The sequence below is a fragment of the Arvicanthis niloticus genome, chromosome 5 (genome assembly GCF_011762505.2).
Source record: "Arvicanthis niloticus isolate mArvNil1 chromosome 5, mArvNil1.pat.X, whole genome shotgun sequence".
Lineage (NCBI taxonomy): Eukaryota > Metazoa > Chordata > Mammalia > Rodentia > Muridae > Arvicanthis > Arvicanthis niloticus.
The window spans coordinates 94,823,159-94,838,724 of NC_047662.1; the positions used below are offsets into that span (position 1 = coordinate 94,823,159).

The 15,566-nt window shown below is 41.9% G+C and overlaps 1 protein-coding gene across 2 annotated transcripts in view; it reads left to right on the forward strand.

Moving 5' to 3' along the window:
• The window catches only part of Grin3a (glutamate ionotropic receptor NMDA type subunit 3A), a 193,270-nt gene extending 179,532 nt beyond the window's left edge, over positions 1-13,738 (forward strand). The window contains exons 7-9 of one of the 2 annotated variants that reach the window (XM_034503974.2): positions 5,725-5,889; positions 8,324-8,400; positions 12,894-13,738. In XM_034503974.2, coding sequence (XP_034359865.1) covers positions 5,725-5,889; positions 8,324-8,400; positions 12,894-13,233 — 582 coding nt within the window. In that variant the 3' untranslated portion in view covers positions 13,234-13,738. Of the gene's footprint in view, positions 1-5,724; positions 5,890-8,323; positions 8,401-12,833 lie in introns of both variants that reach the window. The other variant, XM_034503975.2, reaches the window with a different exon arrangement.
• Positions 13,739-15,566: the final 1,828 nt, after the last annotated feature.

Sequence of the window (15,566 nt, forward strand, 5' to 3'; positions counted from 1 at the left end):
TGTAAAAAAAAAAAGATGTATTTTTAAAATGTGTGTGTATGTGTATGCATGTATGTATGTGTGTATGCATGTATTTGTGTGTATGCATGCATGTGTGTGGTGTGTACACATGCATGTGTGTATATGTATGTGCAAGTGTACAAGTGTGTACATGTATGTGAGAAGAAGAGGTCTGCCCTGGGTGTTGTTACTGGGAGACTACCTACCTTGAATTTTAAGAGAAAGCATCTCACCGGGATCTGGGGGTCCCTATTGAGGTTAGGCTGGCTGTTTGATGAGCTCCAGAGTCTCCAGTCTCCATCTTCTCCACTCTTGGATTACAAGCGTCGCACCACCACACCCAGTTCCTTTACATTAGTTCCAAGAATTGAACTCAGGTCAATTACCAGGGTATCACTCCAGCCCCTTGACATAGTTTTAAACTACCTTCCACATTCATCTTGGCTTGAGGAACAAGTGACCACATTTAAAATAAACTGATAACAGCAATATGCTCCAAAGGTATACACATTCGTAACAACATGTTGTTATGGTTCTGTGTTAATGGATTGTGTCTGCTCTGTAGCATATTTCCAAGCCATGAGGTAGCTCTTTGTGAAACAGAGGGAAAATAGTAACCTCAGCACAGTTGGTTTGTATTCCAAGTCAATCATGCTTTAGAAATGACATCAAGGGATAGAAATGGAGCTGCTGGCCTGAGAATTAGATTGGATATTTGGGAGTGGGGTGAGAGGGTGGGATACTAGACATAGGACCCAGGTGACATGCGTGCTAGGCTGTTTTCCCAGAATCTGGACTCCTTCTCAGGATTACCTATAGCAAAGACTGTGACTTATTGACTATGTCACAATACCTTTAAATTATTTGTAGTGAAAAACAGCAGTGCATAGGCATAGCAGTAAAGCTGTGTGGATGAGAGGACGTTCTCTGACAAGCTTAATCTAATCCATAAATCGGCATTAATGGCAGCTTTAGACTATGGTTTTGCCAGCTTTTTTAAAACCCGACAATTGCCTGGCATGGTAGTACATGCCTTTAATCCCAACATGTGAAGAAACGCATGCACACGCACACGCACATGCACACACACACACGGATTTTAAATAAAATTGAAAATTTAGCTAAAAGGAATGCAGGTTTTTCTAAGATGTAAGTGACCCTTTAGGGCATAAGCTTCTGAAGTATTGGGACAAAATTGAAAGTTTTGAAAAGAACTTAACATACCTCTGTTCCCTAGCATAAAAACTCAAGCTAGCTTGAAGAGATCAGCAGGGTTCCTATAAATCACCACCGAACACAAAACATTTTTTTTTCCAACACAATTGAAACAATAGAAGCTTGTGGAGAAGACAAAATAAACACACACATGCAATTCCAAACTTTTATGGAATAAAATCCAAAAAATAAAAGACCCTATGGTAAAATCTAAAGTGGAAAAACAGAAAGTAAAAGTCAATAGCTTTTTAAATTAAGTCTCGTGTCTTAAATTCATAAATGCAGAAAATGCAAACATGACCTACACAAAAGACAGGAAAAGTAAACATAGGAAAATATTCAACCATCAAATAAATACTAATTACAACACTTAAATCAAATTGGACTTCGGGTATAGCCATTGGCAGAGTGCTTGCACAACCCACGTGTGGTCATGGATTTGATGTTTGCACCTAAAAGGGGCAGGGACCAGAAAAACTAATTATGAAACAAGGTTGGTGCGGTGATGAAGATCTGGAGCTTTGTAGCATCATGTATCTTGGATGGCACCGAGTCTGGTTTCTGCTGTTTTTTGGGTCATTCAGATATTGTTGATTTTCAAAGTAGTTGTAACTATTAGCCTGATAGCCACACTCGTGGCAGTATGTATCTCAATGATCTAAAATAATACATTTAAATTGGTACAGACATTTTTTTTACTGTAGCAATATTTATCATATGAAGTATAATCATAGCAGTTTGGTGATAGTAAATCATGATAGAAGAAGAAATAGATTTAATCCATTAAGTTAATAGATAGATGACTAATTTTTAGAGATCAAAAGGATCATTTTTAAGAGTTGTTCAAAAAATAGTGTGTACTTACCACTCTAGAATATATATATATATTTTTTATATGGTATATATATATTTTTTCAGACACACACACACCATATATATATATATATATATATATATATATATATATATATATATATATTCTAGAGTGGTAATATATATATATATATGGTGTGTGTGTGTGTGTGTGAATTATCTTAGTTCAGAGGGGGAAAGTGAGAATTTTAAAGTAATTGTGTGGGGCCAAGCATGGTAGCTCATGCCTGTATTCACAACACTCAGGAGATAGAGGCAGGAGGATTTCCTTGAGTTAACTGACAGTTTGAACTACATGGTGAGTTCCAAGACAGCCTAAACTACAATATGAGACTCTGTCTCAAAAAAATGACTATATATTAAAAGGATACAGTAATCTCAAACTGCTTATAGCTCCTCAGAGGGAGGTGGGGCCTCGTGAGTTCTTCACCTATCCATGATGGAATGTTGACGAGCTCAGTCTTATACAGGTAACCATCTCTGCCATGCATGTATAGAAAAGGGTTGCGCAGTATTCCTCCTCACTCTCAGGCCCTTAGTTCTTTCCCGTTTCCCCTTTTGTTATGTTCCCAGAGTTTTGGAGAGGATGATATGGAAATCCCATTTAGAGCTGAACACTCAAGAGTGAACTCTGACCAATTTTGTATCTGTGTTAACCAGCACCAACTACAAGCACAAACATCCTTGACCAAGGCTGAAAGTCAAAAACATAAATATTAAGATAGTTTAACAACATGCCCATTTAGTAAAACAATAACAATAGATGCCATCTTAGGCTTTGACCCCTTAGACGCCCATAGGCTTTGACCCGGTTTACAGTGCCAGACATGTTTCTTCTTGTTCACAGGCCTCAAATCCAATTAGAAAACAATTACCCCCAAAACTATATAATGAATAAGGTGACTCACTGTGAGGCAGCTGGACAGCAACCTGACTACAGTTGGTCCGCATCAGAATGAGAGGAGAATAACTAGGAGAAATGAAGACAGGCATAAAGAACCAGAGGAATGAGAGAGGGTGTTTGCTGTGTGTTATGGACAGCCTGTGAATGGGAAGAAGAGTTAGTTGTGTGGAAACATCATCAACATGTAAGATTCAAACGATGAATGAAATCCTTTCATGGCATTCCTTGCTGAAAGCTTGGGAATGACTGTTCCAAGTGTCCACATATGAGCAAGATACAAAACAGAATTTGAGCGCCAGAAAAAAATGGTAGTCTTGGTCTCTACATTTTCCTGAAAGAATTCCATGGTCTAGGCAGAAACCACACATTTGATAATTACAGGCATCTCCCTTTATCTAGATCTAGTTTGTTCTTAAAATTGTGATGACCAGTGTTTGCAGACGGTGACAGCAGTATCCATTACTCTCCTGGGAAAACACAAATTACATCCCCACTTAACTCAAAACCACAACTGCATTTCTTAATTATCACAAAAATGCTCTTATTTAGATATTTACTCTTATGTATCCCTAATGCACAATGTGTGGACTGTGACATCATAATCTACCAAGGATGGCTGCATAATCTGAAGCATTTAACCTGCGCTAATTATTTATTTATGATCTATTTATTTATTTATTTTGCTAAAGATGGAGCTAAGGGAGTTATGTGCCCTAGGCAAGTACTCTCCTATTAGGGTGCAGGCACAAAACAAATGTACAGCATATTTAAAAGAACATGACTAATCTAGTTTATTATTCATTGCTGTGATAAAACAGTAAAGGGGGGAGGGTTTAGTTCATATAACTGAGGGAAGTTAAAGCAGGAACTCAAACAGGAGAAGAGGCAGGAACCACGAAGGAAAGCTGCCTTCCGGTCTGCTCTCCATGGCCTGCTCAGCTTGCTTTCCTACACAACCCAAGACCACCTACCCAGTGGTGGCACCACCACCTTCAGTCATTACTCAAGAAAATCCCTCCACAGACTTTCCCACCCCACCGGCCAATCTGATGGAAGCAATTCCCCAACTGAGATGCCATCATGTACTTCTACTTTGTATCAAGCTGACAAACAAACAAACAACGAACAAGCACAACGAACAAAGAGAAAAAAGCTGAATTACGGCTGCAGCCTTATACCGTATCTCTCAGACTCAGACACAAACATTTGGGTTGATGGCCACAGACAGAGTACAGGGGACATTCAATTCAGATGCTGAAGTTTTGAATAAAAATATTTGGCAACTTGTTATAGAGAATACAAAGCAAGAAATCAGACAGCAAAGGATACCTGCAAGAGAGGGTCACGTGACAGAAAGTACAGATGCCAACCTGTACCTGCAGGCTGCTTCCCCCGCATATCAGTGTGCTAGACTTGTGGAAACGTAGTAATTGCTAGGCTCCTCATATGTGAAATGGAGACAATGGTTGAAGGAATATTATAAGATCACAATAAGAATACAGACTCTGGTATGCCTATGAAATGCCTAGTTAAAAAATAAACAGGACAGCCAGAACTACACAGTGAAACTCCATGCTGAAAAACCAGAAAATAAATAATAAACTGGAAAGATGGCTTAGAGGTTAAGAGCACTTGTTGCTCTCCCAGAGGATCAGGGTTCAATACTCAGCACCTATGTGGAAGTTAACAACTATCTTTAACTCCATTCCAGGGGGTCCAACACCCTCTTCTGCTGACTGTGGATACTTGCATGTGTACTGACACTCATGCAGGCAGAATACTCCCATACATAAAATTAAAAAAAAAAAACTTTTTGTTAGCCTAATAATGTGTAGGTATAAAAAATTTAATAAAAAGATGTATAAGCCCAAAACAACTTATTAACTATTGGGATAATGTGAGAAAAATGAGATTTTGTTATATACAAGAAAACAGAAAGTCTTTGTGTTTATTGGCAAGGTGACCCAGTGTGAGTTACATTTTCCCTCATCTTGACACTCTCTTATTTAAAAAAAAAAAATTTTTTTTTGCTGAGTGGTTGATGATTCAAATATTGAAACCTAAAAATAGTTCTCACTGTATCTGTAGCAATAATATACTGAGCATTAATTACTAGTGATAATGACACCACACAAAGGCTTAGTACTGTGTCATACAAAAACTTTACATAGTGTGTTTCCTTAACTCTAAAGCTGTAAAACTGCTCACAAAAAAAGCCAACAGGCAATGCTCCTTTTCCTTCTTCTCCACAGCTGCCTCATTTTGTGGCCTGGTTCAACTTTCTGTGTCACTGCTGTATTTCAATAGCTAACAGCTATTAAGTCCTTTAACTAAAGGGTTCTGACATGTCCTGCTAGATCTAACTTCCATGATTATTCGGCTCATGGTCTTTTCCTTTAAATCGAGTCATCCTCTGCCCCTTAAAGGTGTTCTTTCATAGCTATTCAACTGTTACACAACTGTTAACTTCTTTATTCCTCCGCTTCTAAGAAACAAAAGCATGGTCCAGATTCAGAGCCTTTGGGATGACACACAGTGAGATCCATGTGCTGTTGAACACTACAGGACTGTGCTCAGCAGCAGCCCTCAGTGACACTGGGTGTATCCTTCATGGGTGAGGGGTGGTACAGTGGAATCCACCCAGGGAGGAAGGGTCAGCTAAGGACTACACAGTGACTCAAAAGAGCAAACGAGCATGGACCATGACACTCAAGGCCTCTCCTGTCTTGCAGACTTTGCAAATGGGCATCAAGCATTTCTCTGGACTCTTCGTGCTGCTGTGCATAGGGTTTGGCCTCTCCATCTTGACAACTATTGGTGAACACATAGTGTACAGACTGCTGCTACCACGAATCAAAAACAAATCCAAGCTGCAGTACTGGCTGCACACCAGTCAGGTGAGTTCTGCGGGACTTTGTGCTGGTGCTGCCATACTTAAGAATTCTGGAGGAAGTTAGTCAACCAGAAAATGGCAAGAGATAGATAGAGGCGTGGTCAAGCTCTTGGGTGGAACTCTCTTTGTTCCCTACCTTCCCATAAACTGAGGACTCAGAGTATCCCCTCCTTTCCTGGAACACTACTGCTGCCCATACAAGACAATATAATTATTTTTGAACCCAGTTTCATGTAAAAAAAAAATCATCTGAAGAGATGATGTGAAAATTCAGTTCTCCACAGATTTTTTCCATGTCAAAGTGAAGGCCAGTAAGAATCTCAGGTTCCCATTTGCTTTTAGGTGTCTCCCATTTCCCTGGTCTTTGTTTCACTGCCAGGAGTTCTGAGGCCTGCTTGTATGAGGCCATGTGTTGGAAAAGTTAGGTTTTCTCTTGTAAGATAGACATCAACACCTAATTTACAGAGATAAGTAAAACTGTTGACACAGATCATTTGGACACATTTTTTATTCATTTATTTATTTATATTTTATTCATTATATATGTATATATTATATTCATATATTATTTATATTACATTTTATTCATTTATTTACATCCCAAATGCTGCCCCCCCAAGTCCCACCTTGCAGAGTCCCTCCCCCCTCCCTTTTGACTCTGAGAGGGTAGCCCCCTCCTAAATATCCTCCCATCCGGTTGCATCATGTCTCTACAGGATTAGGCGCATCCTTTCCTACTGAGGCCAGACAAAGCAGCCCTCTGCTACATATGTGCTGAGGGCCTGGGACCAGCCCATGTATGTTCTTTGGTTGGTAGCTCCGTCCCTGGGAACTCTCAGGGGTCCAGATTAATTGACACTGTTGGTCTTCCTATGGGGTTGTCATCCTTTTCAGTTCCTCTGATCCTTCTCTTAACTCTTCCATAGGGGTCCCCAACCTCTGTCCAATGTCTGTCTGTAGGTATCTGCATCTGTCTCAGTCAGCTGCTGGGTAGCTAGCGGCTATCAGAGGGCTGCTATGCTAGGCTCCTGTCTGCAAACACAACAGCATTATTTATAGTGTAAGGGACTGGAGCCTGTCCATGGATGGGTCTCAAATGAGCTGGCCACTGGTTGGCCATTCCTTTAGTCTCTGTTCTTTGTCCCTGAATTTCTTTTAGACAGGATCAATTTTGGGTCAAAACTTTTGTAGGTGGGTTGGTATCCCCATCCCTCCACTGGGGGTCCTGTCTGTCTACTGGAGGTAGTCTTTTCATGTTCCATATCCCCACTGTTGGGCATTTCAGCTAAGGTCATCTACAATGACTCCTTAGCCTGGGTCTCTGGGACTTCCTAGAGATTCCCCCACCCCCATCCCCACCCCCCACAGCTGTATATTTCCACTCATTCTCCTGGCCCTCTCTCCTGTCTCTCCCCATGCCTGCTCCTGCTCCCTATTCCCCTCCCCCCTTCCTTCTCCCACCCAGGGCCTTCTCTTCATCTGCCTCCCATGACTATTTTGTTCCTCCCTTCTAAGTGGGATTGAAGAATACTTACTTGGGCCTCCCTTCTTGTTTAACTTCTTTGGGTCTGTGGAGTACATCATAGGTATTCTGAACTTTTTGGCTAATATCCACTTATCAATGAGTATATACCATACATGTCCTATTGGGTCTGGGTTACCTTACTCAGGATATTTTCTAGTGTCATCCATTTACCTGCAAAATCATCTCTCTCTTTTGTGGAAACCCAATGTGGACATTCATGGTACAATCAGAGAGTGTGTCGGGAAGGAAGGACTTAAGCAAATTGCATGGTTTCCTCTGACTATGTAAGATGGATGAGCCACCCCACCTCCCCAGTGTGGGGCTCCTTCTGCCTCCTGATACTCCATGCCTTGCCTCACCTCTTGAAGGTGAGGCTGGATATGTTTCTGCTTTTGGCATTCACCCATTCTCTCACTTACTTCCTTGCTCTGTGTTTTTCTTGTTTGTTTTGCTTTTGTTGTTTTCTAGACAGATAACTGATTTTCTCAGTTGAACCCTTCTGAAGGAGTCATTGCTTTCCCTGAAATCTGCAGACAAGTGATATTCTCTGTTCTAAGCTAATATAATCAAATTCTCATTTGATTTCCTTTCTTGTTTTGGTTGTATTAGTCTAAACTCTGACAACTGTACAAGGCTTTGTACCACACAGGAGATGTTGATTGTCACTTCTTTCTATCAGATACCATTTCACCATCCAAAGCATTTGTTCTTCTAGAAATAATAAGCTATAATTTAGAATCCTTGTTACTTTCAAGGTGTGGCTGAATATTGACCTAATTTCATGCATGCCTGAAATTTTTGTTAAAGAAACTAAGGTTTGTAACTTCTAAATAATCTGTGAAATCCCAAGCAGTGTTTTGTTCCCTGAAACATATATTTCAAATGATCTCTATGAATCTGTTCTTCCTACCAGAGGTTTCACAGAGCACTAAATACATCATTTGTAGAAGAAAAGCAGCCACGTTCCAAGACAAAACGTGTGGAAAAGAGGTAAGAAGTCAAAGCGTCTTTGCCCTTGCTCAAATAGAAGTTTAGACTTGTAACACTACCCCTTACTCAAAAAGGAACTTATCTCTAAATAAGTATTCGGACCAAATTTGAGCCATCTGAAGATTAAAAAAAAAAAAAAAGTCAATACAAAGACATGGATTTTCAGTTACAATGAAGTAAAACAGAAAATAAACACATCTGTGCATATGTGTGTGTGTGTGTGTGTGTATGTGTGTATGTGCACTGGAATGCATCTGTGCATATATGTGTGTGTGTGTGTGTGTGTGTGCACGCGCACACACACTGGAATGCAATGTAGGCAAAAAGGCAGGGATAGGCTGCAGAGCCTGGCATCTGGGGCCTGTACTGTCTCCACCATTTAACGGTATGTGTCACTTAACATCTATGCCTCAGACTCCTCATCTGTGAAACAGATAAAAATAGTATTCACTCCCTAGAGCTGTTATAAGTCATAGATGAGATGGATAGCTAAAAGCCCTGAAAGTAAAGCAAACAAATGCCTAATAAATACTAGCAAGTGTCATGTACCCAATGCACAGAGCCTTTCACTGGGGAACGCAGCTGGCAATATTTTTCACCTAGAATTGCCTTCGAGGCACATTTCAATTCCCCACCTCTCCAGCACTCCTAAGAATATGAAAAACGTGCTAGAGAGGTGCCCTCTAAGTCCAACTCTTACAGCTCCCTAGAAAAGGTCTCCACTAATAGGAAGAATTAAATGCTTCAGAGGGCCACACCTTCATCACAGTCAGCCTGTGAATGGCTCTGTCCTTATCCAAGGGACCGATGATGGCAGAAGCATTTTGGGTCTGCTGCTTGTTGGCCTCTGCTGCAGCTTCCCCAGGCTGCTTTCCTGGATTTCTCACAGGCCCAGAGACCTCAGATAGGGCATTGGCTCTAAGAATTAGTGGCACATCTTCAACTCAAAGTGGGATTTCTGGATAGCTTTAAAGTCTGACACTAACACCTTTCATTCCTAACAGAAGGAAAATGGTACCCAACAGAATTCTTGTCTAGCTTATATCTCCTCTGTCCCTTCTTTCTGGATTACATCTAGCTTGTCAGAATCATTTATAATCTCTTAAGGCTCCTTTCCAGACACAGAATGACTTGTCACCTAGCTGTCAGTATAGTATCCCCTTATCACAGTGCAAGTCTACAAGTGACAAACTACAGACTAGTCAAGTCATAGCTGTTCTGTTACCCCAGAGAAATTTTTCTATAATTCTTTAACCAGGGGAACATAAGAAGACTTAGCTGTAAAATACTGTTTTACAATTACAGAACATAGAAACAGGAAGCCAGAGGCCCTGTCCCTTTAATGGGACTCATATAACTACCCCACCTATGCTGAAAGCCAAATGTGTCTCACCACTCAACACACCCACTCTTCTTGCAGAGCCCCTCCCTTACTCTGACAAGGAGCTAAGACAGAATGTCTTTATCACTGTGACCCAATTAATCCTCAACCTGTCACTAACATAGTTGTGACAGCACATAGGACACCACACACTGAGCAGGGACGCTGGGGGTGCTCTGTGACTGGAGAGACTTTAGAAAACAATGAAAATAATTCTGATAAACTGGCTGTGCTCTGGAGACACTGGGCTGCAGCAATGGAACTACAGACGATGAAAAATATTGTGAGTGGCCATTGCCTATGGCAATTTCCCTACAATTCAAGAGGCTGCAGCCTTCCAAACTCACTGTGTTTGAAGTCACTTCAATCTTACACAAATGTTCTAGTGAAGCCTGTTTTGCTCATTTTGTTATGAAATATTTATTTCTCCTAATTAGACACCTTATCTGTTTAAGCATCAACCACCTTGTATTCATAGACAGCTCAAAGCCACACATCAATTACCACAGCACAGTGATGCTAGCAACTAGAGTATGCTACAAAGAAGTCCAGCTTCTGCTAATTATTGTTAGATTTCCACAGAGATCACTATGTATCGAATCACTATGGTATCTGTGGTCTAATAAATTGGGCAGACAACTCTCTCAGTATTGTCCGGCTGTCAATCATTCGACAGCACTAGAGTCAGGTTTGCTGCCTTTCTCTCTTCTCTGGGAAGGAATAAAGTGCAAATGGCCATGCCATTATGGCACATCCTCCTCCTCTGTTCTCCACATTTACTGAATGAGTCTGGGGAAATAGATGAATGGAAGATTAATGTGAGATTGTTGGCTTGGAGAAACTCTAGGCCATGGGACCGAGACAACCTTAAAGCACATCTACCACACATTTAATGCACATGAATATTTCAAGAGAGTTTTCATATGTAATCCTTGATTTACTCAGTGTGAAAAGTGAAAAAATAACTTTTAACCACATCACCTCTGATTCTAAGGTCAGGGAAGCAGCTGTAGGTAGAAGCATTATAGAATTTTCCCTCAGACCATAACACAGTTAAAGTGAGCTCTGGTGCTCTCTATCTATGTATGAGATTTCAACAAGGGCAACAGTGTGGTATGACCAGGAGGCTTGGAATGTGTTTGTGTTAATGCCCTGGGCAGGTTTCAGTCAGCTTCTGCTGAGTGAGATGTCACCCAAATACTCAATAACAAAAATGAATTGCTTACTGATCTGTGGATCAGCTGGCCCCATGCATGTATCTGTAGCCAGGTTGGGGAAAGGGGAAAGCATCTAAGAGCAGTCTGATCAATTTTCCTCTGCTAAAGCAACCAGGAACCCTGTAGACTTTCTCCAGGTCTGCCACCCATCAATAGGAGGGCTTGCACTGTACTTGCAGAGATTTGAGAATGACAATATGTGTGGTCCTTAACACTTAGGCTTGGAACTTCTCAATCTTCCTAGTGCCCAAAACAAATAATAAGACCAAAGTCAAGGGTGGTGGCTCTTGGCTGTAAATCCCAGCACTTGGGAGACAAAACCAAAAGAATTGCCATTAGTTGGAGACTAATCTGGACTATATAATGAGTTCCAGGCCAGCCTGGGCTAGAGTGAGACCTTGTCTCAAACAATGTTATGAAGCTAGACCTCATAGACCAAGGAAAGAGGTCATGGATTAAAAAGGAATAAAGACTTAGATGACCTTGGCAATCCACTTCTGGGCAAAGCAACATTGGCTCATTCTAAGTCTTTGTGTTTTGTTATTCATTTCCCCTCCCCTTGTCTTTCCCACTCTAGGGCCTCCACCTTCACTCTCGGGCAATTAGGAGTCCAGAAATAAAGCTGATTCAGTTTTATGGGAACAAAACCCAGGGACTTAATAGGGCTTTCCTACTGTGCTGCACCTTGTGGTAAACTGCAAAAGTGGTCATAATCTTCCTCCTCCTCCTCCTCTTCCAGGGTGGAAGGAATCAGCAGTCACACTGCTTAGATTAAGCTGTTCTCACAGTGGGAAACTTCCCATTGCATCCAACTGTCAAGGTTTATTTAGAAGCATGCCAGGCTCCCTCCCTCCCAAAGTCATTGACATTGTACAGCCCTGTCTCCATGACAGTGGACAGTGGCATATGCAAGCCTGAAGGAATTGTAAATCTATTTCTAGTCATTATTACCTCAGAAGGAATCAAGGGCGCTCTTGTTGCAAGCATCAAACAGGTCATTTTCAACCTACATAAAGTCACCTCTGCAATGAGAAACACTTGGCTAAAAGCTTTGTTAATGTTTTTATTCTCTCCTGAAGCTCAGTATAGCCCAGAAGGGCTAAAAGTCAGCCATAAAGTATTACCAACAGCCAACCAACCAACCAACCCACCAGTGCTTAAGCATTACTTCTGAACAAAGATCTATTCTTACTAGGGCTTAATTTCTACAGTCATAGGATGTCTCCAGTCAGCACTTTCTGAACACTGCCTATAGGTAAGGAATAAAAATGTACCTAGGTATGGAAGATGGCTCAGCAGATGTGCCTGCTCTGTAAACATGAGAACTGAGTTGAATCCTGAGCTCTCAAGTTAAAGCCCAACATGACTATATCTGCCTGTAACTCCAGTGTTGCAGAATGAAGTAAGGCAGATCCTGAGAGCTTATTGGCTAGCCAAAAGGTGACTTTGTAGCCCCTGTCTAAAGCAGTAAGACAGAAGGTAATAAGAGAAAAACACAGGATGTTATGCTGTGCTCTCAACGTGTTTGTCCTGTCTATTCTGTTTCTCTGTGTCTCTGTGTGTCTCTACGTCTCTCTCTCTCTCTCATACACACACACACACACACACACACACACACACACACACACACACAGTCACTTTATTCATAAGACAATGTCATTTCCCATTTCATCAGAAGATACCCAATTCTAGTTTCAAAGTAACATCTGACTTGGTGAGACCTTCAATTCAATTCACAGCTCTTATTGTCCCCATGACATTCTAAATAGGCAATCCACTCATGACTTGGTGATTTCAATTCTACAAAGGTAACTAGTTCTCTGCTGTTCACATAGCAGATGGAGAAGATGGACCTGCAAGACAGAAGGGGACTCTGAACTGTCTCTATTTCCTAGGTCCAACATGGGACCCCAGCAGCTCATGGTATGGAACACTTCCAATCTCAGTCATGACAACCAACGGAAATACATCTTTAATGACGAGGAAGGACAAAACCAGCTGGGTACCCAGACCCACCAGGACATCCCTCTCCCTCCAAGGAGAAGAGAGCTCCCTGCCTCACTGACCACCAATGGGAAAGCAGACTCCCTCAATGTAGCTCGGAACTCGGTGATGCAGGAACTCTCTGAGTTGGAGAAGCAGATCCAGGTGATCCGCCAGGAGCTGCAGTTGGCTGTAAGCAGGAAGACAGAACTGGAGGAGTATCAAAGGACAAACCGGACTTGTGAATCCTAGGCTGTGTCTCTGCTCCCTTTCTCAGCCCCTGGTATTCTGGAGCCCTTTGAGGCACTTTGTAAAGCTCTTTTATACTCACTGACAAAGGTGTGTGTGAGGTCTGACAATGAAGTGTGCTGTTCTCAGCCTAAGATGCAGCAGCAGCTCTGCCCATATACGCCCCAGGTCTCCAGGGTAGGAATTTTTCCAATAATAGGAACCTAGAGTTAGTCGGGAGTAAAGTCTGTCTAAGGGGATCGGTGAGCTGCCAGACAACTCCGGCTCCTGTCAACCTTTTCACCTGGTGCCACAAAAATATTTCTGGTTTTTAGCCCTTTCTCTGCACCTCAACAAGAGATAAAAACTGATGCTCATACCTATGTCTTACTGTGTTGGTTTTCAATATTATTACAGAATAGAATTACCCAAGGTTTCAGATTTGATACAACTCCCCAATCTAGATTTGTTCTAACATTTTGAATGAGCAGGGCAGGAGCCAGAAAAACTGGGACAGAATAGATACATTAAAAAAAAAAAAAAAATGGAGCTCAGAATTCCCACAGCAAGGGTTGACTGGCTCAGCTGGCACCATGTGCTTGAGCAGCTCTGGATCTCTGAGCCTATCCTGACTAACTTTTAGTAGAAACATGCTGATGCACCACTATGAATGGGAAAGGGATGCAGAGTGGCAGGGGAGGATAGGCAGATGGGACACTGACAGTGCACAGGGTACTTTTAAAATAAAGCCCTGGTCCAGAAAGGCAATTTGGCTAAAGGATGTATTGCACTGTACTTCTAATGGAACTAAGCATCTCCACCATAGTGTGTGCCTTCTATAAAGGAAAGAGAAGCGAAGCAAGGCCTTGTCCTTAGCAGGAACCTTTGCTATCCACCTAGTTAATGTCTGTAACAGGGTCTGTGAGCTGACATTGTATTAAAGGAAATGTTCTGCATATCACAGGTGAGGCTGTTTTCAGATAAGTGGCCACCTCTTTTAGTCTGAGAAATCCCAGAAGCAACCAGAGAACATCACAAATGTCAAATACTGGAGTCTGCCTTGCTTCACCATCTCCCATCCTTACATTTACTTACTTATGGTAAGTTCTAGTCTGACTGTCCTCCTAGTTCCACTTACTGCCCTCAGAGATTGATGTAATGAGCCTAGTTTCCCCTCCGTTGAGGCATCACTTTCTAGTCATACATGAAGCTTGGCATGAAGAAAGGAAAGAAACACGAGCTCGCTAGACTTCCTGTATGTTCCCAAACGTTGGCTGGCTAATCATCTAAGGGCGTCATCATAGTGACAATTGCCAAGACTCTTAACTAGAAGTAATGTTGGGAGGGCCCAGAGGTGGGCTCAGAATCCTAATGCTAGCCAACACCCTAGGACACACCATAGTCCCAAAGCACTGCTCTAGAAGTTTGGCTACCTCTAGGCATGTGAGAAGGAAGGACAGCCTGTTGATTTTTCTTTTACTTCAGCACCTAACTACTGATTGGTTTCTACATCCCCACCCTACACCAGGGTTCCATTTGGAAGTAGACCTTGTTGATCAGTCAGTGCTGCTTCGTCTTCTAGGTTCTCACTTCTCTGGTCATTGTAATATCTACAATGAATGCACAACAGCATCCTAAGCAGTGCTCTGATCATTAAAAGGGGCGTCAGTGGCACAACTCCTTCCACTTTGGGACACAATGTCTGCACTCCACCAAAAGCTACACAGATTCCCATATAGAGACAGTGCCCTAAGTTGTAATCAGAACACTTGAGCAATGAATTACATGGAGGAGTAAACCTGGGAGTGCAAGTAAGCTCCAGAGACATTCAAGAGGAGGCAGGGGGACTTTAAAAACACAATCAATATTTCGGTGAGAGGGGGAGAAGTCCTGGAAATCAAGGACAACCTGACTTTGCAGTGTCCTCAGCCCTACTGCATTCTCACCACAGTGGGTCTCAGCTGCCTTTTGCAGGTCCCATCCCTTAGCCATTCCCACTCATCTGTAACAACGCCCTGGGGGCTCTGCTGCAAACATCCCTGGATACCTGTTCAGCCTGCAAGGCTGATGTACAGTGTACCTCAATCCACATGACAGCCATGCTCCTGTAGTACATGGACATTCGTTCACCAACTCATATTTCGACTGTACTCATGAGGCTAGCTAGCTATTTAAGAGAACACAGAGGTGAATTCTTTTGTAAAGAATCCTTTTGTAATGCAAACCAATTATCCCTTAAGTATCTGTTTTGTAAGTTTGGACTTTTGTATACTGGTTTATCTTAGGCTTCTCTACTGAGGCATTCTGAGTAGTGGTGATCTGAGTATGGGTATGAATATCCTGCCTACCCATAGAGC